The 26,105-nt window shown below is 43.3% G+C and overlaps 2 protein-coding genes across 7 annotated transcripts; one reads left to right on the top strand and one right to left on the bottom strand.

Moving 5' to 3' along the window:
• The first annotated feature begins 271 nt into the window (after positions 1-271).
• ddx11 (DEAD/H (Asp-Glu-Ala-Asp/His) box helicase 11) lies at positions 272-14,368 on the top strand. 4 transcript variants are annotated; one of them, XM_021572088.2, is made up of 28 exons: positions 272-408; positions 883-1,038; positions 1,118-1,351; positions 1,474-1,560; positions 1,658-1,791; positions 1,897-1,954; positions 2,051-2,158; positions 2,240-2,327; positions 2,572-2,777; positions 2,865-2,939; positions 3,082-3,159; positions 3,260-3,306; positions 3,397-3,476; positions 6,320-6,361; positions 6,445-6,512; positions 6,651-6,689; positions 6,780-6,930; positions 7,094-7,225; positions 7,311-7,423; positions 7,520-7,592; positions 7,780-7,883; positions 7,989-8,138; positions 8,216-8,284; positions 8,417-8,517; positions 10,252-10,336; positions 12,805-12,880; positions 13,031-13,185; positions 13,279-14,368. In XM_021572088.2, the coding sequence occupies exons 2-28, from the start codon at positions 907-909 to the stop codon at positions 13,312-13,314; spliced, it is 2,721 nt and encodes a 906-aa protein (XP_021427763.2). In that variant the 5' UTR covers positions 272-408; positions 883-906; the 3' UTR covers positions 13,315-14,368. The 4 variants fall into 4 exon arrangements, with proteins under 4 accessions (XP_021427763.2, XP_021427776.2, XP_021427756.2 ...); XM_021572101.2 differs by having other exon boundaries at positions 1,118-1,354; positions 6,657-6,689; XM_021572081.2 differs by having other exon boundaries at positions 1,118-1,354.
• Positions 13,533-21,386, bottom strand: LOC110496295 (WASH complex subunit 1). Of its 3 annotated transcripts, none has more exons than XM_021572129.2 (11): positions 21,252-21,386; positions 20,502-20,642; positions 20,204-20,315; positions 19,950-20,096; positions 18,474-18,610; positions 18,221-18,356; positions 17,835-18,027; positions 17,569-17,724; positions 17,337-17,492; positions 14,729-14,797; positions 13,533-14,614 (listed from the first exon to the last, which is right to left on the bottom strand). In XM_021572129.2, exons 1-11 carry the CDS (start codon positions 21,257-21,259, stop codon positions 14,466-14,468), a joined length of 1,404 nt encoding a protein of 467 aa, XP_021427804.2. In that variant the 5' UTR covers positions 21,260-21,386; the 3' UTR covers positions 13,533-14,465. The 3 variants fall into 3 exon arrangements, with proteins under 3 accessions (XP_021427804.2, XP_021427797.2, XP_021427788.2); XM_021572122.2 differs by lacking the exon at positions 21,252-21,386 and adding an exon at positions 20,767-21,220 and having other exon boundaries at positions 17,337-17,483; XM_021572113.2 differs by lacking the exon at positions 21,252-21,386 and adding an exon at positions 20,767-21,218.
• Positions 21,387-26,105: the final 4,719 nt, after the last annotated feature.

The raw sequence follows: 26,105 nt of genomic DNA, 5'->3' as shown, positions 1-26,105 counted from the left end.
GGGGGTGGCGGGCTTTGGAAGGGACGTCGTGAAGTGACTCATCGCCATCTAAACAAATACTGTACATTATCTCACACATTTCTTTCTTGAGTAGTAAACACAGCGAGGAATATATATATTTTTTAAATAACAATAACGTTTTTTTGTGGTGGGAGAAAGAGCATTGTTTTTTTACGTCCATCTTTCATATGATCAAAATCTTTAAAATAAAAACCGACACTCAGCTCAGCGCTCTCTCGCCACGCCGCCCGGGTACGTCCCTCTTGACGTTTCATTTCACCGGCGTGTCATTGGTCCGTTTCTGAAACGCTTGGCGCGCTTGTAGAAGATGCACGAACTCTGTCAACACATATTTGCTAGCTCCAGCCAGCCTCCAACTAGCCATTGAACTAAAATCAAACAATACCTGTGAGTATTTCTATTTCTTGTTTTAACTATTCAACGGTTAAGTGTCACGATCGTTTCGAACTAACATAATCGACAACTGACCAGACTAGGAAGTAGCTAGCTAATGCATGCTCCATGCAATGTAGCTATAGCATAATCATTATTTGCCAAGGCTTACAGTCCCAGACATAACGTTACAATGTAAAATGTCTGTGGAAAATGTTAGACAATGATCTAAAACCATTGATCTAAAACCCATAGGTAACAGGGTACTCCCAATGTGGTGTCACATCAGTTACCATGTATTGCATTGAGAAAGTCCAGTAACGTTAGTTTAACTGAGAATTCTCAACTTCTTGATATGATAATGCTCAGCTTACAACAGTTCTGCTACGAAAAAAGTACCTAGCTAGCTCTAAATCTGCATTTCATGTTCTAAAGAGTTTATATAGTACAGGTAATTACAACTGAGTTTGTCAGTGTTCTAACCCCCAGGCAGCAAGATCATTATTAGCAGTGATGGAAGAGGCTGGTGCCCCCCACTTCCCCTTCCCCTACCAGCCATACCCCATCCAGGAGCAGTTCATGCAGGCCCTGTATGGGGCACTGGAGCACGGCAAAGTCGGCATCTTTGAGAGCCCTACTGGAACGGTGTGTGTGTGTTCATATCTATGTAATAACGTGTGTGTCTATCTGTCTCAGTCTGTGTATTAATATATTGTTGTTCCAGGGCAAGTCTCTGAGTCTGATCTGTGGAGCTCTGAGCTGGCTGAGGGACCATGAGGAAAAGAGGAGACAGGAGGCAGACAGACTGCTGCAGGGGGATGGAGGTACATCTCTCTCCATCTCCTCATCCCTCTCTACCACAACATCCTCCACCCCGCCATCCTCCTCTGCTGAGCCTGACTGGATCACTGACTTTGTGCAGAAGAAGGCAGAACGGGACTTTGTGTCTAAATTGAAGGTAGTGGTGTATATATGTGTGTGGAGGTTGGGGGGGTCTTTGAGGTAGTTTGGTGTGACTTATGTGTTTACAGAATGTTAGCATCACTCTTGTGTTTCTGTATCTTTGTGTGTGTGTGTCAGGATGAAGAGCTGCGGAGGAAGAAGAGGGAGGAACACCTGGAAATGATCAGAAACAACTCTCAGCTGAAATACGCTCTGAAGAGAAAGGTAGAGCATAACATTATAATACTCTTATGTGTATAGCTGAGTAGTATAGCTGTATACAGTAACAGCTTCAATGTTGTGCGTGTGTGTGTATATGTAGAGCTGTGAGGATGATGAGGCAGTGAAGCTGCTGCAGCTAAGTAAGGACCCCCAGGAGGGGGAGCTAAACAACCCTGAGGAGGAGCTTATTGTGGCTGAGTATGAAAGCGATGACGAATCAAAGACCAAGAACAAGTAAGGACAACCCAATTACTAGGCCACAATTGAGTGTAGCTTAATAAAATAGTATAGCGTTTTTCAATTTGACAACATAATGACACCCCTGTCTCAACTCGATAGGTTCTGTGGTGGTGATGACGATGATGAAGATGACTTGTTGGAGGAGCACGTCACCAAGGTATATTTGGGATTCTTAGGTTATTTCTCTTATGTAGAATTTTGTCCTTGGTCAACACCACTTAGTGTGTGTGTGTTCGCGCGTGTGTTTCATCAGATCTACTACTGCAGCCGTACACACTCCCAGCTGGCTCAGTTTGTCCATGAGGTACAGAAGAGTCCCTTCAGCCAGGACATCAGCCTGGTCCCACTGGGGTCCCGACAGGTACACATACACACACACCGGCCTTTACACATTCTTTCCATTCCTGTAGATCCTGTGTATTAATAAGCTGTGTCTGTGTAGAATATGTGTGTAAATGAGGAGGTGCGTCGGCTGGGAAGCGTCCAACGTATCAACGACCGCTGTATGGAAATGCAGAAGAACAAACACGGTGAGAACATATGCTCCCAGAATGTATGGGGTATCATGGCAATGCTGACTCAACAAAATATGGTTATTCGGTATCTCAGTAAGGGAATTCATATTCAAAAACTGTCTTGGTGAATCAACTACAGTTAAGGAAAGTCATATACATTTATTTTAGGAGGAATCTATCCTTTTTAAAGAACTCCAGACCTGTCGTTTTGCTCTCTTTTCTCAAAGATGTCCTCTCTTTCTCCTGTATTCTCTCTCAGACCAGCGTCCGAAGGAAGTGGAGGGTGGTAAGAGGAAGAGGGGTGCGCCTAAGGCGGTGTGTCCGTACGTAGGGGCTCAGGGGCTGCAGACACTGAGGGATACAGTGTTGGGGGCGGTACGAGACATAGAACAGCTGCTCAGCCTGGCCAGAGAAACACGCTCCTGTCCCTACTACGCTACACGCCTCGCTATACCCCCCGCACAGGTACACACCATCACACACACCTTTTCCCTCAAATGATTATGGTATTACATTGTGAGACCCTGGTCTTTGATGTATGTGTGTGTATAGCTGGTGGTGCTGCCCTATCAGACTGTACTTCATGAGGGGACGAGGAGAGCATCGGGGGTGCAGCTCAAAGGACAGGTTAACCATGCTTAAAACACACACCTTTGAACATGAATATTTTAGCTATATATATATATAACCGTGTATTTCGCCCTTGTGCTATCTCTACTTATTCTACAATGTATTGAGCTGTTTTACCTGTTTGATTTGATTGGTTTAGGTGCTGATCATAGATGAGGCTCACAACCTCAGTGACGTTCTCTCCTGTATACACAGCTCAGAACTAACTGGAGCACAGGTACACACACACACAAGAACTGTAGTTTGTCGATGTGTCTGTGGTAGAATAATATTTGTTGCTGTCTATATTGTTTAATTAAGTTTTATACTGTGTCCAGCTATGCCGTGCACACTCCCAGCTTGCACAGTACTCTGAACGCTACAGGTAAACACACACACACACATACACACACACACACACACACATACACACACACGGTGTCTGATTGTGTGTGTGTGTGTGTGTGTGTAACAGGAGTCGACTGAAGGCCAAGAACCTGATGTACATTAAACAGATCCTTTTTGTGGTGGAGGGGCTGGTGCGTGTGCTGGGAGGTAAGTGTGTGTATGTGTGCCCTGTGAAAAAGAGCCAGAACAAGATCCCTATATACAGTGCATTCGGAAGGTATTCAGACCCCTTCACTTTTTCCACATTTTGTTACGTTACAACCTTATTCTAAAATTTATTACGTAGATTCTTTCCCCCTCATCAATCTACACACAATACACCATAATGACAAAGCAAAAACAGGTTTTGCAAATGTTTTTTTTAAACAACTGAAGTATCACATTTACATACAGTGGGGCAAAAAAGTATTTAGTCAGCCACCAATTGTGCAAGTTCTCCCACTTAAAAAGATGAGAGGCCTGTAATGTTCATCGTAGGTACACTTCAACTATGACAGACAAAATTAGAAAAAAAATCCAGAAAATCACATTGTAGAATTTTTAATGAATTTATTTGCAAATTATGGTGGAAAATAAGTATTGCAGATCCTCTCAAGCTCTGTCAGGTTGGTTCGGGAGCTTCACTGCACAGCTATTTTCAGGTCTCTCCAGAGATGTTCGATCGGGTTCAAGTCTGAGACTTGTCCCAAAGCCACTCCTGCGTTGTCTTGGCTGTGTGCTTCGGGTCGTTGTCCTGTTGGAAAGTGAACCTTTGCACCAGTCTGAAGTCCTGAGCACTCTGGAGCAGGTTTTCATGAAGGATCTCTCTTTACTTTGCTCTGTTCATCTTTCCCTTGATTCTGACTAGTCTCCCACTCCCTGCTGCTAAAAAACATCCCCACAGCATGATGCTGCCACCACCATGCTTCACCATAGAGATGGTGCCAGGTTTCCTCCAGACGTGATGCTTGGCATTCAGGCCAAAGACTTCAATCTCGGTTTCATCAGACCAGATAATCTTGTTTCTCATGGTCTGAGAGTCATTTAGGTGCCTTTTGGCAAACTCCAAGCGGGCTGTCATGTGCCTTTTACTGAGGAGTGGCTTCCGCCTGGCCACTCTACCATAAAGGCCTGATTGGTGGAGTGCTGCAGAGATGGTTGTCCTTCTGGAAGGTACTCCAATCTCCACAGAGGAACTCTCGAGCTCTGTCAGAGTGAGCTTCGGGTTCTTAGTCACCTCCCTGACCATGGCCCTTCTCCCCCTCAGTTTGGCCGGGTGGCCAGCTCTAGGTTCAACACTTCTTCCATTTAAGAATGATGGAGGCCACTGTGTTCTTTGGGACCTTCAATGCTGCAGAAATGTTTTGGTATTCCTTCTCCAGATCTGTGGCTCGACACAATCCTTTCTCTGAGCTCTACGGACAATTCCTTTGACCTCATGGATTGTTTTTTGCTCTAAGATGCACTGTCAACTGTGTGACCTTTTATATTGACAGGTGTATGCCTTTCCAAATCATGTCCCATCAATTTACCATAGGTGGACTCAAATGAAGTTGTAGATACATCTCAAGGATGACCAATGGAAACAGGGATGTACCTGAGCTCAATTTCGAGTCTCATAGCAAAGGGTCTGAATACATACAGTACCAGTCAAAAGTTTGGAGACACATACTCATTCAAGGGTTTTCTTTATTTTGACTATTTTCTACATTGTAAAATCATAGTGAAGACATCAACACTATGAAATAACACATAGCGAATCATGTAGGAACCAAAAAAGTGTTAAACAAATCAAAATATATTTCAGATTCTTCAAAGTAGCCACCCTTTCCCTTGATGACAGCTTTGCACACTCTTGGCATTATCTCACCCAGCTTCACCTGGAATGCTTTTCCAACAGTCTTGAAGGAGTTCCTACATATGCTGAGCACTTGTTGGCTGCTTTTACTTCACTCTGCGGTCCAACTCATCCCAAACCATCTCAATTGGAGGCCAAGTCATCTGATGCAGCACTCCATCACACTTATTCTTGATCAAATAGTCCTTACACAGCCTGGAGGTGTGTTGGGTCATTGTCCTGTTGAAAAACAAATGATAGCCCAAACCAGATGGGATGGCGTATGGCTGCAGAACGCTGTGCTAGCCATGCTGGTTAAGTGTGCCTTGCATTCTAAATAAATCAGACAGTGTCACCAGCATCATCATACCTCTTCCTCCATGCCTCACGGTTGGAACCACACATGCAGCGATCATCCGTTCACCTACTCTGCGTCTCACAAAGACATGGCAGTTGCAACCAAAAATCTCAAATTTGGACTCATCAGACCAAAGGACAGATTTCCTCCGCTCATATCCATTGCTCATGTTTCTTAGCCCAAGTAAGTCTCTTCTTCTTATTGGTTTCTTTTTGTAGTGTTTTTTTTGCAGCAATTCGACCATGAAGGCCTGATTTCACCATTCTCCTCTGAACAGTTGATGTTGAGATGTGTCAGGAAGCTGGTTGAGAGAATGCCAAGAGTGCAAAGAGTGGCTACTTTAAAGAATCCCAAATATAAAATATATTTTGATTTGTTTAACACTTTTTTGGTTACTACAGGATTCCAGATGTGTTTTTTCATAGCTTTGATGTCTTCACTGTTATTTTACAATGTAGAAAATAGTAAAAAATAAAACCATGGAATGAGTAGGTGTGTCAACGTTTGACTGGTACTGTATGTAAAGAAGGTATTTTTGTTTTTAATACATTTGCAAACATTTCTAAAAACCTCTTTTCTCTTTGTCATTATAGGGTATTGTGTGTAGATTGATGAGGATATTATTTGTTTAATCCATTTTAGAATAAGGCTGTAACGTAACAAAATGTGGAAAAAGGGAAGGGGTCTGAATACTTTTCGAATGCACTGTATATGGTAATAGCTCTATCAGTACTCTGAACGCCTTCTGTTAGGCTAAGTGGAGTTTAAAACATATTAGATATAAAACCATGTTATATCTATCTATATTGTCTTTAGGTAAGGTGGGGCAGAATCCACACAGCCAGACTACTCAGCCAGGTAAGAACAAACGCACGCGCACACACACACACACACACAAAACACACACCGTGTAGTGACCTTCCCCTCACTTTGTCTCCCAGTAACCGAACTGCTGACCATCAACAACTTCCTGTTCAAGGCTCAGATAGACAACATCAACCTCTTCAAGGTAACCACGACCACAACTAGATCACAACCACAACACACTGCGATTGGCACAGAAATTGGGGAAGGGATTGATGGATTCTATGGTTATTGGTGACAAATTGCTTTGCTTCCTTCTCTTCCTCTTTGTCTCTCTATGAAGGTACAGCGATACTTTGAGAAGAGTATGATCAGCAGAAAGGTAAGTGTAGTGTGTGTGTGTGTGTGTGTGTGTGTGTGTGTGTGTGTGTGTGTGACTGTGTTTTTCTAATGTTGTTTGTTCTCTTTCTAGCTGTGTGGCTTCATAGAAAAGTATGCAGGTACAGGTGTGACGTCACACACACAAACCTCACACACACAGACAGCCAACAAAGAGAATCGTCGGACTGAAGGCCTGAACCGCTACCTACAGACACTGCAGAGCAGCCAACAGCCTGACACAGGTAAACACACACACACACTAGGAATGTCACCTTGTAAAATGTTGACGGTATTGTGATGAACCAAGCTACCTGATGTACGAAAAACGGACTGTCACCATGTTTAAGGTGCAAGGACTGCCTAACAGAGACACTCTCTCTGTCCCCCTCTCTCTCTCTCCTGTAGAGTCACCTCCAGGCCAGCAGGGAGCAGCAGAGGAGAGGGAGCTGGCAGCATCCCCTATGATGCAGGTAGAGGGCTTCTTCATGGCTCTCACCAACGCCAACACTGACGGACGTGTGGTGCTACACACACAAGGTACACACACACACCCCAACTTCTCTGTTGAGCAGAAACTAGTTTCTCCCAACATGCTAATGTTTCTCTACCTCTTTCTCTCCAGGTAATGTAGCGGTGAGTAGTATGAAGTTCCTCCTGTTGAACCCAGCGGTCCACTTTTCTCAGGTGCTGAAGGACTGTAGAGCTGTCATCATCGCTGGAGGAACCATGCAGCCTGTAAGAACACACGCATGTACTCATTCTTATCTTCATCCCCTGTGATGACCTAGGCAAATTAAAGTCAAGACGACTACTCTGTGCGTCTGTGTCTAGGTGTCTGACTTTAAGCAGGAGCTGTTGTTCTCTGCTGGTGTTGGAGCGGAGCGCATCATAGAGTTCTCCTGTGGTGAGTACCCTAAGATAGATCTGGGAGGACTGGGGGTAGTTAGCTAGAATAAGAGAGCAGGTTAAAGGTCAGTGTTATAGTGATAATAAACCATAAAGTAATTTCTCATTGAACACAGATACTAATTGGTTCTAGCTGAGAAGCTCCTGGTTTGGACAAACTGACTGTGTGTATGTGTGTTTGGCAGGTCATGTGATTCCTCCAGAGAATATCCTACCCATAGTGCTGTGCAGTGGCCCGTCTGGTCAGGAGCTGGAGTTCACCTTCCAGAACAGAGACACACCACACATGGTTACATACACACCTTTTAAAACGGCATTATGCCATTCTGAGAAGCCAATGTTAATGCTAATGGGCAGAGGGGAGTGTAATGTGTATGTGTTTGTGTGTGTGTAGATGGAGGAGACTGGCCGTGTGCTGTCTAACCTGTGTAACGTGGTGCCGGGAGGCGTGGTGTGTTTCTTCCCTTCCTACGATTACTCCAGAAGGATTCTGGAGAACTGGGATGCCAGCGGAGTTCTGGCACGCCTCTCTAGCAAGAAGAAGGTACACATACCATCTTGCTATCAAGTATATATGTTTCTCTCTTGAAAGTCCATATATTCAGTGTATGTTTCTCTCAGATCTTCCAGGAGCCAAAGAAAGCCAACCAGGTGGAAAAGGTGCTCAATGAGTTCTCACGCACAATCCAGGTGAGACACAAAACAAACTACCATCACTTAAAATGACTACAAAACACCTCATCTCACCTTTATGAGATTTAAACATCAGATAAAGATGTTGCTTTTTGGAAAGATTGTTGAATGACTATCTCTCTCTCTCAGAGGTGTGCTGTGGATGCGGGTACACTCTCTGGAGCGTTGCTGTTCTCTGTGGTCGGGGGAAAGATGAGCGAGGGTATCAACTTCTCAGACGACCTAGGCAGGTGTGTGTTACAGATCTCTCATTGTGAAAGCATCGGTTGTTTGTTTCTTGGATAAAGACGGTGTATGTCAGGGGTCGGTAACTAGATTCAGCCGCTGGCCGATTGTTGTCAGAGCGGATGGTCAGCGGAACATAATTATAGTAGTTGTGGTCAATTTGTGGTGTACAAATTAAGCCCAAAGAGACATTGTATTTGAAAATAACAATAATGTCATACCTTTATTACATTTACATGATCATATACAGTGCATTCGTAAAGTATTCAGACCCCTTGACTTTTTCCACGTTTTGTTATGTTACAGCATTATTTTAAAATTGATTTAAATAAATGTTTTCCCTCATCAATATACACACAATACCCCATAATGACAAATCTAAAAAGTTTTTGGGGGTATTTTTATTTTTGCAAATGTATTAAAAATGTAAAACAGATACCTAATTTACATAAGTATTCAGGACCTTTGCTATGAGACTCGAGGCACAGATCTGGGGAAGGGTACCAAAACATTTCTGCAGCATTGAAGGTTCCCAAGAACACAGTGGCCTCCATCATTCTTAAATGGAAGAAGTTTTGAACCACCAAGACTCTTTTTATAGAGCTGGCCGCCCGGCCAAACTGAGCAATCGGGGGAGAAGGGCCTTGGTCAGGGAGCTGATCAAGAACCCGTTGGTCACTCATACAGAGTTCCTCTGTGGAGATGGGAGAACCTTCCAGAAGGACAAACATCTCTGCAGCACTCCACCAATCAGGTCTTTATGGTAGAGTGGCCAGACAGAACACACTCCTCAGTAAAAGGCAAATGACAGCCCGCTTGGAGTTTGAGAAATAAGATTCTCTGGTCTGATAAAACCAAGATTGAACTTTCTTGCCTGATTGCCAAGCGTCACGTCTGGAGGAAACCTGGCACCATCCCTAAGATGAAGCATGGTGGTTGCATCATGCTGTGGGGATGTTTTTCAGCGACAGGGACTTGGAGACTAGTCAGGATCAAGGGAAAGATGAACAGAGTACAAAGTACAGTGAGATTCTTGATGAAAACCTGCTCCAGAGTGCTTAGGGCCTGGGGCGAAGGTTCACCTTCCTACAGGACAACAACCCTAAGCACACAGCCAAGACAATGCAGGAGTGGCTTCGGGAAAAGTCTCAATGTCCTTGAGTTGCCCAGCCAGAGCCCAGACTTGAACCCGATCAAACATCCCTGGAGAGACCTGAAAATAGCTTGTCAGTGACGCTCCCCATCCAGCCTGACCGAGCTTGAGAGGATCTGCAGAGAAGAATGGGAGAAACTCCCCAAATTCAAGTGTGCCAAGCTTATAGGGTCATACCCAAGAAGACTCGAGGCTGTAAGGTGCTTCAACAAAGTACAGAGTAAAGGGTCTGAATACTTATGTAAATGTATTTAAATCGTTTTGATTAATTTTTTTTATTTGCAAACATTTCTAAACCTGTTTTTGCTTTGTTATTATGGGGCATTGTGAGTAGATTGATGAGAAAATAAAACATTTAATACATTTAAGAATAAGGCTGTATCGTAACAAAATGTTTAAGTCTAGGGGTCTGAACACTTTCTGAATGCACTGCATGTCCTTTTTTTTTTTATTCACGGGAATACTTGGAAACAGATTTCCTCAAATAAACTCATTTTAGCTGGAAAATCACCAGGTATCAGTCTTTATTGACCCAAAACTAAAATGCCGGCCCCTGTTGTATGTTAATAAATGTGTGTGTGTGTAGGTGTATTGTGATGGTAGGGATGCCATATCCAAACATCAAGTCTCCAGAGTTAAAGGAGAAGATGGCTTACCTGGACAAGAACCTGGTGAGACGGAAAACACGCGCATACACATTTTTGGGTATTCATTTACCATTCTCACCCTTCTCATAGGGGCCAATTCCAACTTAGGAATTTATGCCTTTCCTACACAATGAATGCCTTTCCTACCTTATTCAGTCACCTAACGTGCTCTGCAGGTGTGGCTACGTTGCGCACTCTGAATACATTTCATTCAACTGCTGAAAACCCTCTCACTTGCTGGCTAACTGATTTTCTCAATGAGTTTTCATTCAATGGGGTTTTGAGTACATTTATCTTAAGCCATCCCTTTAAATATGGTGCACCTTTTAATTATCATTTTGTCGACAGAATAAATAAAATACATCGAGAGAACAGGTTCACAAAATAGGGATCAATTTAAAGAAAGTCATCTATGCATATTCGTCTCCATTTCAGCACCAACTGGTAGATAAAAAAAATACTCACATTTTGTAGATTTAGGCACATTTTAGGGTTAGGAAAGTATGTATGAATCATAAAAACAGTTTAGAGAGCCTTTACACACAAAATAATAAAACAAGTGGTTTGATTCATCCTGAAAGTTGTCATATTAAAGTTCAATCCATGAAATATTAGAAGGTGGGGAAAAGTGTATAATAGGGGTTGAACAATAATCCTATAAATATACCCTAATCATGGAACTGTATGACAATGGTCCAGTCGTGGTGAACCGTGCATCAGGCTCCAGGTTTAACCTGCTATATGTCTGACTTCCATTTTTTTTTCACCTTTATTTAACCAGGTAGGCTAGTTGAGAACAAGTTCTCATTTGCAACTGCGACCTGGCCAAGATAAAGCATAGCAGTGTGAACAGACAACACAGAGTTACACATGGAGTAAACAATTAACAAGTCAATAACACAGTAGAAAGAAAAAGAGTCTATATACATTGTGTGCAAAAGGCATGAGGAGGTAGGCGAATAATTACAATTTTGCAGATTAACACTGGAGTGATAAATGATCAGATGGTCATGTGCAGGTAGAGATACTGGTGTGCAAAAGAGCAGAAAAGTAAATAAATATAAACAGTATGGGGATGAATGAGGTAGGTAAATTGGGTGGGCTATTTACCGATGGACTATGTACAGCTGCAGCGATCGTTAGCTGCTCAGATAGCAGATGTTTAAAGTTGGTGAGGGAGATAAGTCTCCAACTTCAGCGATTTTTGCAATTCTTTCCAGTCACAGGCAGCAGAGAACTGGAAGGAAAGGCGGCCAAATGAGGTGTTGGCTTTAGGGATGGTCAGTGAGATACACCTGCTGAAGCGTGTGCTACGGGTGGGTGTTGACATCGTGACCAGTGAACTGAGATAAGGCGGAGATTTACCTAGCATGGACGAATATGACGAATATGTAGCGATTGCCAGCCGACTAGAGCATACAGGTAGCAGTGGTGGGTGGTATAAGGTGCTTTAGTAACAAAACGGATGGCACTGTGATAAACTGCATCCAGTTTGCTGAGTAGAGTATTGGAAGCTATTTTGTAGATGACATCGCCGAAGTCGAGGATCGGTAGGATAGTCAGTTTTACTGACTATCCTACCGATGGAGGCTTTGTTGCGGAATAGAAAGCCGATTCTAGATTTGATTTTAGATTGGAGATGTTTGATATGAGTCTAGAAGGAGAGTTTACAGTCTAGCCAGACACCTAGGTACTTATAGATGTCCACATATTCTAGGTCGGAACCATCCAGGGTGGTGATGCTAGTCGGGCGTGCGGGTGCAGGCAGTGAACGGTTGAAAAGCATGCATTTTGTTTTACTAGCGTTTAAGAGCAGTTGGAGGCCACGGAAGGAGTGTTGTATGGCATTGAAGCTTGTTTGGAGGTTAGATAGCACAATGATTCAAATAGGCTACATGTCCCATATTATTGCACAACGTTGCCTAATATGGTCCACTAATGCTAGCAACCCTCAGGAACAACTACACCGTTGTGACAGAGGAAAGAAAGGTGAATGGAATGATGCAAAAATACATGTATGTGGGTGGCTCCCGATAGTGGCTAATATTTAACATGATACAAATTGTAAAATAAAACTGAGAAAAGCCTGGGCATATAATCAAATCATTCTAAAGGTCATACATAAACTCTTTTTCCACTGGGAACCGGGAGGTTCGCTAGACCTTATTCATGGTTTCCTCGCGCATATCACTGCTGGAACAATTGGAGAATTAAGTCGAGGTCAGAATACGGTGTTTCTGTAGACACTTTCATTTATTCAAGCTCCACCTCAAACAAATCGTGGGTGAATAGCATGCTATTCTCAAGCTTAAGTTCAAGGTCAGAATACGCATAGAGAGAAAAGTGAATAAAAAGGTAATTACGTTTCATTTATGCGCGCTTAACTCTGGTCAGAACCTGGGCAATAGAGATGAATGGAAAACTCAGTCCATCCTGCATCATTAATTGTTAAGTCTATGGCTTAGGCACACTCACACTCTGTTCTGTTTCAGCCTCACTCTGGTGGGAGGAGTCCAGGCCAGGCTCTGATAGAGAACCTCTGTATGAAGGCTGTCAATCAATCCATAGGTACTCTCTATATTTCTACACCTTCTCAGTTAACTATAGATTGACTATCTATCTGTATTACAAGCTACGTTGTATACCCCTGGCCTAATCAATCACTGTACCCCTAATCAAACAATCTTCTGGGGATGACCTCATTTCCTCTCCCCACAGGAAGAGCCATCCGTCACCGTGAAGACTATGCATGTATCGTTCTGTGTGACCGACGGTACTCCCGACCTGCAACGCTGGCCAAACTCCCCGACTGGATCAGAGCACACACGCACACACACACCAGCTTCGGCCCTGCCTTCGCCAGCCTGAGACGGGTAATACACACACACCTGCAATGGATAATACACACACACTATGTCTGTAGAGCACATGCCCTCTGACCCAACTCCTTCTTTTCTCTTTCTCAGTTCTTTATGGAGAAGAAGAAACAGCAGCAGCTATGAGAGGAAGGGGTAGCAGGTGTTCTGGTGTGTAACGCTGGTCAGAAGAGAGCTACCTCACCTCTCGGATATCCTCGCTCTGGAGACAGGACTTCTGATTGGATTCTCCTCGAGGGATGTTAAAGCACACACTCGTCAAAGCATGATGGTTGAGGCTCTTTGTATGTTTTACACCCATACCTCTCCAACAGTACAGATCAGTCAACTCTCCACTGCCAGTATTTTATGCAAAATAATTTTTATTGAATGATGTTCATAACATTCTGATAGAAATGTTGTGCTGCTTTAGTGTGGTGTTAGTTATGTAATTATATTTACGTGTTACTTGATTATACTTAATAATGCTGAGATGAGGTCTGACTTATCTCCTGTAGTTGTTTGTCCAGTATTCTCTCAATAAGGATCATCTGGAACAGGGATGGGCAACTTTGATGGGCTGTGGGGGCCACACAAAAAACGGAACTCACGAACAGCCGCAGTGGCTCGTGGGTCTGCTGCTCCCCCCATGAGCAAACATTTTTTGCGCCCCCCCCTATAGGGTGGAGGCAAATGTTTGCAGTTTTTAATATGATAACTGATGATCAATGGGCTCCACCCGGGTCTGTAATTCAACAATGCTTACTACAAGTTTAGATAGATTGGTAAATTAGCTGGCCACTAGACTAAATCATTTTTGCTGACATGGGCTAATTGAGTGACTGCTGATGCACAACCAAATGTCAAAACTGCACCTTAGAATAATATAATACATAACGTAACAGTAAGTTGAGAACCTGACTGAGTCAAAAAATATATACATACAGTTGCCCATCCCTGATCTTGAAGGAACCCTACAGACAGTACAGCATCACATTTGTTTTTTAGGGATCCCAGTCTAAGGCACTGCATCTCGGTGCAAGAGGCGTCACTACAGTCCCTGGTTCGAATCCAGGCTGTATCACATCCAACCGTGATTGGGAGTACCATAGGGCGGCGCATAATTGGCCCGGGGTAGGCCGTCATTGTAAATAAGAATTTGTTCTTAACTGACTTGCCTAGTTAAATAAAGGTAAAAAAAAATATATCGAGTGTTAGTTTCCTTCCTCAGTATTCTTTTCTTTGATTGGCTTAGAGCTAGATGTGCTCAGAGTTCCATTGGTTCTGATTGGCTAGTCTCAGGCCTCCCAGTCGTCCTCGTCTTCAGTGGTTGGCTGATGGGGGGCAGGAAGAGGCGGGATTACATCGGACATCCTAGCGAATGCGCTGCCAGATCCAGCTGGGCCCTCCCCTGAGTCCCCGCCTACAGGACCCTTACCAGAGATACCTGGGAAACACACAAATTCTACTATCACCAAGACCTAGAAATACTACTACACTACTATCAGAGGGACAATAACCCAGGGGAGATGAGAGAAGAATGGGGGAGGAGCGTTCTCACCTTTCCTTCGCATGGCCAACTTATTGAAGAGATCTGACATGAAGTCTCCTCCACTGGCTGCTGCTACCACTGAGAGAGGGAACACAATGCAGTGAAGCAGAGATGATATTACATTTCTATGGCATTTTTAGTACAGTGGAGAGAGACCAGAACAGTTACATCTACTGTAGCTACACACAACATAAATAGTTCAGCTAGTGAACAACTAGTAGTCTTTATTTCATGTTCAGATGAACCCCGCTGTTAAATTTTTGAGTGGTCCAGCAACAACTGAACCAGCACTAATGACTGTGGACTCACTCAAAGGTCTAACACACAAGCTTGCTCACTCACACACAGCAAAGTCTTACAGATAAAAACAGAGTGTAGTTAAATCAGTGCTTTAATGAAGGTAATGTTTATATATCTAAAGGTCATGCAGCCCTGAGCTGTTCTCTATGACTAGTTAGGTAACTGTTGTTTGGAGTCTGCACACACACACACTATGTCCCAAATATGCTCTGTAAGTTAAATCAGCAGTTAAAACAATAAAGCGTTCTCCCCACCACTGTTTCAGCAAAACGTGCAGGGATGGGGCTGGAGAAATGTAACCACTCAAATTCAATCCATGATATCAAAATTATAGCTTTAACTGTTTTAGATTACACAGTGTTTCTTTATATTTACATTTGAGTAAAACAACCTTATATTTTGGGTTCTGATGGGATACGACAGTTGAACTACGCTCATGAGGCATTGATAAGTTGTACTCTTTAAGAATCAATGGGTACATACAGTGCCTTGCGAAAGTATTCGGCCCCCTTGAACTTTGCGACCTTTTGCCACATTTCAGGCTTCAAACATAAAGATATAAAACTGTATTTTTTTGTGAAGAATCAACAACAAGTGGGACACAATCATGAAGTGGAACGACATTTATTGGATATTTCAAACTTTTTTAACAAATCCAAAACTGAAAAATTGGGCGTGCAAAATTATTCAGCCCCTTTACTTTCAGTGCAGCAAACTCTCTCCAGAAGTTCAGTGAGGATCTCTGAATGATCCAATGTTGACCTAAATGACTAATGATGATAAATACAATCCACCTGTGTGTAATCAAGTCTCCGTATAAAATGCACCTGCACTGTGATAGTCTCAGAGGTCCGTTAAAAGCGCAGAGAGCATCATGAAGAACAAGGAACACACCAGGCAGGTCCGAGATACTGTTGTGAAGAAGTTTAAAGCCGGATTTGGATACAAAAAGATTTCCCAAGCTTTAAACATCCCAAGGAGCACTGTGCAAGCGATAATATTGAAATGGAAGGAGTATCAGACCACTGCAAATCTACCAAGACCTGGCCGTCCCTCTAAACTTTCAGCTCATACAAGGAGAAGACTGATCAGAGATGCAGCCAAGAGGCCCATGATCCACTCTGGATGAACTGCAGAGATCTACAGCTGAGGTGGGAGACTCTGTCCATAGGACAACAATCAGTCGTATATTGCACAAATCTGGCCTTTATGGAAGAGTGGCAAGAAGAAAGCCATTTCTTAAAGATATACATAAAAAGTGCTGTTTAAAGTTTGCCACAAGCCACCTGGGAGACACACCAAACATGTGGAAGAAGGTGCTCTGTTCAGATGAAACCAAAATTGAACTTTTTGGCAACAATGCAAAACGTTATGTTTGGCGTAAAAGCAACACAGCTCATCACCCCGAACACACCATCCCCACTGTCAAACATGGTGGTGGCAGCATCATGGTTTGGGCCTGCTTTTCTTCAGCAGGGACAGGGAAGATGGTTAAAATTGATGGGAAGATGGATGGAGCCAAATACAGGACCATTCTGGAAGAAAACCTGATGGAGTCTGCAAAAGACCTGAGACTGGGACGGAGATTTGTCTTCCAACAAGACAATGATCCAAAACATAAAGCAAAATCTACAATGGAATGGGTTCAAAAATAAACATATCCAGGTGTTAGAATGGCCAAGTCAAAGTCCAGACCTGAATCCAATCGAGAATCTGTGGAAAGAACTGAAAACTGCTGTTCACAAATGCTCTCCATCCAACCTCACTGAGCTCGAGCTGTTTTGCAAGGAGGAATGGGAAAAAATGTCAGCCTCTCGATGTGCAAAACTGATAGAGACATACCCCAAGCGACTTACAGCTGTAATCGCAGCAAAAGGTGGCGCTACAAAGTATTAACATAAGGGGGCTGAATAATTTTGCACGGACAATTTTTCAGTTTTTGATTTGTTAAAAAAGTTTGAAATATCCAATAAATGTCGTTCCACTTCATGATTGTGTCCCACTTGTTGTTGATTCTTCACAAAAAATACAGTTTTATATCTTTATGTTGAAGCCTGAAATGTGGCAAAAGGTCGCAAAGTTCAAGGGGGCCGAATACTTTCGCAAGGCACTGTATAATTCATTTATAAGTCCAAAAATGGATGTAGCAACTGCTGATTTCCCCTTTAAAGAACTGGAGGCCTGTAGCGATCATTGCTCTGTTGGGACTATAAAATGTTCTCAAAGAGTCACCAGGTTCAAGAGTAATCTCTCGTTTGTCATTCAAGAGGAGAAATCAAGACACTCATCCACCTCTCCCTCCCCTCTTCTCCTTTACCTTGTTCCTGCTCCTTCTGTTTTTTTTTCTCCATCTTGCGTTCTTTGACGTTGCGTAGTTTGGCCTTTCCAATGCCTCCAGCGTTGCGTATGGACTCTAGTAGACTGGCCCGGCTGTTTGATTCAACCACCTCGCTGGGAGCGCCCACTACAGGAGCTGGAGGTAAATACACTTTTCAAGAGAAGGAGAGTGTGTTTGTGTATAGTGTGTGTGTATACTGTGTGTGTGTTACCTGTGCTGGCGTCTGCAGGGCTATTTGCAGGCTCTGGTGGGGGAGGAGGTGGAGGAGGGGGGAGACCAGGGGGAGGGGTGGGGATATGTGTGGGCTCTGGTGGTGGGGGAGGGGGAAGTGGGGGAGGAGGCGGGACTGCAACTTGGAATTGAGAACCTGTAACAAACAAACAAACAATAGACCAATAGAAACATTTGCCTCATTTGATATGACCGATTTCCATGGAAACTTCTGTATAATCCACACAAAAGAGACAGTCTGTGTACCGGGCATGTCCTCCCCAGAGAAGGAGGGTAGTTCAGGGAAGGTGTGTGTGGGTCCAGAGGGTGCGATGCCGGGCCCCAGGTCTTGGCTGTAGGACAGGTCGTCAGCAATGCCTGGCAGGTCTGGTAGGTAGGAGGGGACGTCTATCTCTGGGACCTGACCCAGGTCTGGAACATAGAAGTAGCTCTCTGCTGTCTACAGGGACAAATGGAGAGGGAATGAGAGCAGGAGGAAGAAATAAAGTGTAATAATTTACTGTCACACTTTAACTTGTTAGTATGGCCCATTGAAAAAAATATTATAGTCCAAAGACAGCAATGCCACAGGCCCCCAGTTATTTCGAGAATAGTGTGGGAGTGTGTATACAGTATGTATGGTGTGTGTGTACCTGTCTCTCCAGCTGTTCTCTCTTGGTTATGGATAGGGGAGCGTCAAATGGTTTCTCTTCCTTCTCTGTCTCCAGAGTGGTGTGTGTTTTAGTCACCGCCCCAGCCAGGGGGTCCAGGAACACATACTTCTTATACCTAAACACATATACGACCAGTTAGAGTGTGTGTGTGTGTGTGTGTGTGTGTGTGTGTGTGTGTGTGTGTGTGTGTGTGTGTGTGTGTGTGTGTGTGTGTGTGTGTGTGTGTACTAACAGGTTCTCTGTAGTATTAAACAGCAGCAGGGAGCTGACAGAGGAGATGTTTCGAGGCAGACCGCCCAGCCCCTCCTCGGTCTCATCCTCCGAACGCTTCTTACTGCTCACACACACCGGGTAATAACACAACTTCTCCTAGAGGTGGACAGAGAGAGAGAGGGGTGTAGAACAAGAGAGGACAGATATTAGATGGGATGAGTCTAGTAAGAACCTCCTTCAGTAAACACAAATGGCCACCAGACGTAATCATGAATTGGCTTTGCTTTCCATCTCTGTTTTTGTACGAAATGAGAGCTAGTAGCTTTCCAATAGAGACAGCCTTGCAGGTAAGAGAAAGAGAGAGAGAGACAAATTCAAAACCTTCAACAGAATGAATAACTCCCACTCTTTCTCTTTTTGTCATCAGCCTCTGTCTATTTCTCTCTCCCTCACACTCATTCACTCGCTCTCTCATCTCCCTCTCTCTCTGCAGTGCTTGAGGTTTCATAAATAATACATCTCTGAGCCAGGAAAGTGCACAAATCGTTCTCTCCCTCTCAGACACAGCAAAAACATACTCCTGTTTCTGTAAGTTTTTGGTTCTGGCAGCGAGGGAGAACTCAGTGGTGTTCACTATCAATAATGCACAATTTCACTGCTGAGCTGAGGTACACACACACAAAGAACTGCAATGCTGCTGGGTTTTTCACACTAAACCGTTTCCGGTGTGTATCAAGAATGGTCCACCACCCAAAGGACATCTAGCCAACTTGACACAACTGTTGGAAGCATTGGAGTCAACATGGGCCAGCAACCCAGTGGAATGCTTTCAGCACCTTGTAGAGTCCATGTCCCGACGAAGGGCAAAAGGGGTGGGGGGTGCTACTCAATGTTAAAATGACATGAGCTAATTTGCTAGTGTTTTTCAGTCTCCCCCCCAAAAAAAATGTTTTGACCCGCAGGCTGCAAGTTGGGGAACCCTGGTGTAGGGAGTAGTTTCCTGTGGGTAGTTTTAGTCAGGGCTTTTCATGTCATGTCCCCAGGTCAGAACAGGTCACATGCGCCGAATACAACAGGTGTAAACCTTACTGTGAAATGCTTACTTACAAGCCCTTAACCAACAATGCAGTTCAACAAATAGAGTTAATAAAATATTGACTAAATTAAATTACATTTAAAAAATCTAATAATTCAAAAAGTAACACAAGAAATGTACATAACAGGCACGTCTGTAAATGCAGCAGTAAAAGCCCTGTGGACTAAGCAGACTGTATATCGTGGATGAAAGCCAAAAAGGTATGGTCATATTACATATCTAAACAGCTAGGCCTATACTGCTAAAACACTGCATTTGCTTTTGCATATACAAACTAGTTTAGCAGTGTGGAGGAGCCAGTGCTTTCTGTTTCCAAAGTCCTACAATCTGCAAGACCTCTGAAAAATGCAGGTCCTTTGTACTGAAATGTTTTACATGTGTGTGTGTTATGTGTGTTACCTGCAGGGCCTTGTCGTCAAGGGGTCGTAGTTTGGCCTGTATACGGTATCGGGGGCGTGTCTGGGAGGCAGGGTCTGTGGCTCCACTGAAGATGGAGGAGTAATCCTGGAGACGCTCTGGAGCTGGATACTTAGCACTGGAGAACACCTACACACACACACACACACACACACAGTACTCAAGTATTGTACTCTCAGAGACCTGCATGTATTGGGAACAGTGATTAGAAGGGGAACATGTGAAATGTGTGTTACCTTGGTGGCCTTCTTGCTACCTTTGATCTTGTTGACACGGGCCTGGGCTAGCCTGATTCGATCTGTCACACTCTGCAGCTGACAGCGGTTCCGCTCTACACTCTCAGACACTCTACACACACCAGGGGAAAGTCACAGTATGTGAGTGTGTGTGTTCTGCTGATAAAGTAGTTAAATGTGTGTCATGTATAAACCAAGAGCATCTTAGCTAACAGGCATCATATGTAGAACATGCTATTTTAGGATGACTTACAAACCTCTTATCTGTGTCTGTGTGTGTGTGTGTGTGTGTGTGTACCTGGTAAAGATGTCAGTAGAGATAGTCTCTAGGTAGAGCAGGGTGTCTGCTATCTGGTGAACAGCCTCCTCCCTCCTCAGGTCTGACTGTATCAGAGGCACAGAGTACACCTGACCCTCCAGACACTGCTTCACACTCATCCTACACACAGAGAGAGCGAGAGGGAGAAAGACAGTGAGTGAAAGAAAGAAAGGGGGGTGCCGAGGGACAAAGGGATCTTGCAAACGGAACTCTGAAAGCAGAATGCTGTAAGTAGCTAACTAACCTTTTTGACTTTTCACCTACAGGTGCTTGTGACCTCTCTTTCATCTGTCGCTCTCATTCTTTCTCCCAGACTCAGCTTACCATTTAACCTTAGCTGACGTGACAGCTCTGGTCCTTCCTGGACCTGTCACCTCATACACAGATAAATAACCTGGGAAGTGACAGCCTTAGCAACTCATACTTATAATGATGTCCCATATAACAAAGTTAGCATTGTGTACTGTCCAGTTAGCTAGCTAGCTATAAAGCTAGTGTATCTTCCGTGCAGCGAGATCATGTAAACATTTTACATCCAGCTCTCAGCGGCCCCAGCCACTGACGTGCTGGAGTCATCATCTCCCGGGCAACAGCCCTCTCTCTCCGGGTTGTGGACCCAGACAGCTCGGGAGATTGGCACACTCTCAGCTGGAGTCAAATAACGTTACTCATTGAGCTATCTTACTATCGACAGTATAATTAAGTAAATATATGTTTCATTGGTCTTACCTGACCATTGACAGCGTGTAGTGTGTACACGGCCGCAGGTATCTATCTAATAGTTGGTTGTTTATTACTTTCCGCTAAAACACAACGACTCTGTCTGTCAGACTGTCTACTTCCGCATGGTCATACCGCGTGACAGGTTCTGTTCCTTAAAGGGACAGTTCACTCACAATACAGACATTGAGGCTGTGCCAGATAAATATATATTAATGTTTCATGCCACATACATTATTTAAGATAACATATATCATAGATGTCTTATACCATATTGTTTTTGTGTTCATCTTGGCCATGTTCTGTTATAATCTCCACCCGGCACAGCCAGAAGAGGACTGGCCACCCCACATAGCCTGGTTCCTCTCTAGGTTTCTTCCTATGTTTTGGCCTTTCTAGGGAGTTTTTCCTAGCCACCGTGCTTCTACACCTGCATTGCTTGCTGTTTGGGGTTTTAGGCTGGGTTTCTGTACAGCACTTTGAGATATCAGCTGATGTACGAAGGGCTATATAAATCGATTTGATTTGATTTGATTTGATTCTACATTCACTGATCCCAGTCAAGGAATGAAGGACGGAAAAAGCTCTAATTTAAATGATTTGAATAAGCACAACTACTCCATGGCTCGTTGCTGAGAATTCTAATCCCTGTGCACAAGTTCCCAGATGTTTGACTTTATCTATTACTGATGTAGCATCCAGAGGTTCAAACCTCTTGGTGTAATGGCTAAGATTGGACTGAGAGAATCAAGGTCACAGGTTCAAGTCATGCCATATCTACTACATGGGATGTGAGATCTATCCATCTATCAATGTGTGTGGGAATAGGCATGTGTGTGTGTGTGTATGTATGTATGTACAGTATGTATGTATGTATGTATGTATGTGTGTGTGTTATATCACAGAAGAAAAGCACTCCTTTCATCTTGTCTACTGCTGCACCATGGAAACCATCTGTAATGTGCTCTCTCTCTCTCTCACACACACACTCACTCACGTACGCGCACACACACACACACACACACACACACACACACACACACACACACACACACACACACACACACACACAAACAATGTCTTACTATACATGTCAAGACTTTTTGGATTCCCATTCAAAATTCTACCTTCCCATAGCCCTATCTTCCCCTACCCCAAAATAAACCTTAACCTTAAACCTAACTCTTACCCCGATCCTAACCATAACCTTAACCTTAACCCTAACCCCTAACCCTAAATGTAAGCATAATAAGCCTAATTCTTAACCCTAAACCTAACCACTAACCTCTAACCTTAACAATAACCCTAATTCTAACCTTAACCCTAATTTGAACCCTAAGCCTAAAATAGCCTTTTTACAAGTGAGGACTGGCAAAATGTCCTCAGTTCTCTGCATTTCAGTTGGTTTGCTATTCTTGTGAGGACGTCTGGTACTCACAAGTATTGTAAAATGTGTATACAAACACACACACACACACAAATAGTATTATAATTTATCATTACCAACAGGATAGGAGACCGATCAAACACACACGTAGATGACAGTAAGCAAGCAGCCCTTTGGTAACAGCACAGTCAGTAGGGGATCACCATGGCAACAGTCAGTAATGGGTTACGATAGCAACAACACAGCGCAGAATCAAAACACCAGTTTGATTTCATTCAGCCTTTATTTGACAATTTTGTCCAGATGACCTATGTGAGCCATTAGGCCTACCAATGATGACCTAGAGACAGACACAGCTGCAGACTGAGACAACCACCACACAAATCAAATCAAAGTTTATTAGTCAAGTACACAGTTTAGTAGATGTTATAGCAGATGCAGCGAGCTCCTAACAGTCAATGAAATGTCAAACAGGTACACAAACAAATCAAATTAACAACCCAAATAGCACTGTAACAGTAATCCAAATGCAATCTATACGTATCTACACCGTATCTACACCAGCAGAATTTACACAAGATATACTAGGAATGATATGTACAGCAGTAGATATATTAGAGTGAGCTATGTCAAGAATCCACTAAATAAATAAATATGTGGTGTGTATAAATAGTGTATAAAAAGTGTGTAAAATAGTGTGTAAAATGCAACATTAGAATGAGCAACATTATAAGGAACTATTTTGAGAATACACAAGTATATATTGTATATAAATACACAGTACAAAACCCCATAGCAAAATGGATAGAATTGCAGGAAATTAGCTTCCGGACCTGAGTCCGGAATATAAATAGTGTATATGTACAGTATGTGAATGGTGTGTATAGACAGTATGTGAATGGTGTGTATAGACAGTATGGTCAGTATGTGAATGGTGTGTATAGACAGTATGTACAGTATGTGAATGGTGTGTATAGACAGTATGTACAGTATGTGAATGGTGTGTATAGTCAGTATGGACAGTATGTGAATGGTGTGTATAGACAGTATGGACAGTATGTGAATGGTGTGTATAGACAGTATGGACAGTATGTGAATGGTGTGTATAGACAGTATGGACAGTATGTGAATGGTGTGTATAGACAGTATGGACAGTATGTGAATGGTGTGTATAGACAGTATGGACAGTATGTGAATGGTGTGTATAGACAGTATGTACAGTATGTGAATGGTGTGTATAGTCAGTATGGACAGTATGTGAATGGTGTGTATAGACAGTATGGTCAGTATGTGAATGGTGTGTATAGACAGTATGGACAGTATGTGAATGGTGTGTATAGACAGTATGGAATGTATGTGAATGGTGTGTATAGTCAGTATGGACAGTATGTGAATGGTGTGTATAAACAGTATGTACAGTATGTGAATGGTGTGTATAGACAGTATGGACAGTATGTGGATGGTGTGTATAGACAGTATGGTCAGTATGTGAATGGTGTGTATAGACAGTATGGACAGTATGTGAATGGTGTGTATAGACAGTATGGAATGTATGTGAATGGTGTGTATAGTCAGTATGGACAGTATGTGAATGGTGTGTATAGACAGTATGAACAGTATGTGAATGGTGTGTATCGACAGTATGGACAGTATGTGAATGGTGTGTATAGACAGTATGGACAGTATGTGAATGGTGTGTATAGCAGTAGTTACAGTGCATTCGGAAAGTATTCAGACCCCTTGACTTTTTCCACATTTTGTCATGTTACAGCCTTGTTCTAAAATTGATTAAAAAAAATGTTTCCTTATCAATCGACACACAATACCCCCCTAATGACAAAGCAAAAACAGAAATACCTTATTTACATAAGTATTCAGACCCTTTGCTATGAGACTCGAAATTGAGCTCAGGTGCATCCTGTTTCCATTGATCATCCTTGAGATGTTTCTACAACTTGATTGGAGTCCAGCTGTGCTAAATTATATTAATTGGATATGATTTAGAAAGGCACACGCCTGTCTATATAAGGTCCAACAGTTGTACAGTGCATGTCAGAGCAAAAACCAAGCCACAAGGTCGAAAAACAATTGTCCATAGAGCTCAGAGACAGGATTTTGATAAAGACAGATCTGGGGAAGGGTACCAAAACATTTCTGCAGCATTGAAGGTCCACAAGAACACAGTGGCCTCCATCATTCTTAAATGGAAGAAGTTTGAATCCACCAAGACTCTTCGTAGAGCTGGCCGTCCGGGCCAAACTGAGCAATCGGGGGCGAAGGGCCTTGTTCAGGGAGGTGACCAAGAACCCTTTTTGACAGAGCTCCAGAGTTCCTCTGTGGAGATGGGAGAACCTTCCAGAAGGACCGCCATCTCTGCAGCACTCCACCAATCAGGCCTTTATGGTAGAGTGGCTAGACGGAAGCCACTCCTCAGTAAAAGGCACATTACAACCCGCTTGGAGTTTGCCAAAAGGCACCTAAAGGAGTCTCAGACCATGAGAAACAAGAATCTCTGGTCTGATGAAACCAAGATTGAACTCTTTGGCCTGAATGCCCAGCACTCTGGTGGAATAAATTTGCTAAATTTTCTAAAAACCTGTTTTTGCTTTGTCATTATGCAGTACTATGTTTAGATTGGTGAGGAAAACAATTAAATTAATTAATTTTAGAATAAGGCTATAACATTTTTTTTAAAGTCAAGGGTTCTGAATACTTTCCGAATGCAGCCATGACTAGAATACAGTATATACATATAAAGTGAGTAAAACAATATGTAAACATTATTAAAGGGACCATTGTTCAATGACTCTATGTACATAGTGCAACGGTCTCTAAAGTTTAGGGTAGAGTACCGGGTGGTAGCCGGCTGGTGACAGTGTCTGATGTTCAGGGCAGAGGCCGGCTAGTGGTGACTGTTTAACAGTCTGATGGTCTGGAGATAGAATCGGTTTATCAGTCTCTCGGTCCCAGCATTGATGCACATGTACTTTCTCCACCATCTAGATTGTAGCAGGTGAACAGGCTGGGGTCTTTCATGAACTTCTCTGCCTTCCTTTGACACTGTAGATGTCCTGGAGGGCAGGCAGTGGGCCCCCGATGATGTGTTGGGCTGACTGCACCATCCTCTGGAAAGCCTTGCGGTTGCAGACGGTGCAAATGCTGTACCAGGCGGTGATACAGCCCGACAGGATGTTCTCAATGGTGCATCTGTAGAAGTCGGTGAGGGTCTTAGGGGCCAAGACAAATTTCTTCAACCTCCTGATGTTGAAGAAGCACTGTTGCACCTTCTTCACCCTACTGTCTGTGTAAAGGGAGCGTTTCAGGTCATCAGTGATTTGCACGCAGAGAAACTTGAAGCTTTTGACCCTCTCCGCTGCCGTCTCGTTGATGTGGAAATGGGTGTGCAACTGTGCTGTCTGCTGTAGTTCACGATCATCTTCTTCATTTTGTTGTTGTTGAGGGAGAGGTTTTTTTCC

Source organism: Oncorhynchus mykiss, chromosome 2, assembly GCF_013265735.2.
Source record: "Oncorhynchus mykiss isolate Arlee chromosome 2, USDA_OmykA_1.1, whole genome shotgun sequence".
In the NCBI taxonomy this organism is placed as follows: domain Eukaryota; kingdom Metazoa; phylum Chordata; class Actinopteri; order Salmoniformes; family Salmonidae; genus Oncorhynchus; species Oncorhynchus mykiss.
The sequence above is the reverse complement of the archived record's forward strand: the minus strand, read 5'-3'. Positions and strand labels throughout refer to the sequence as shown.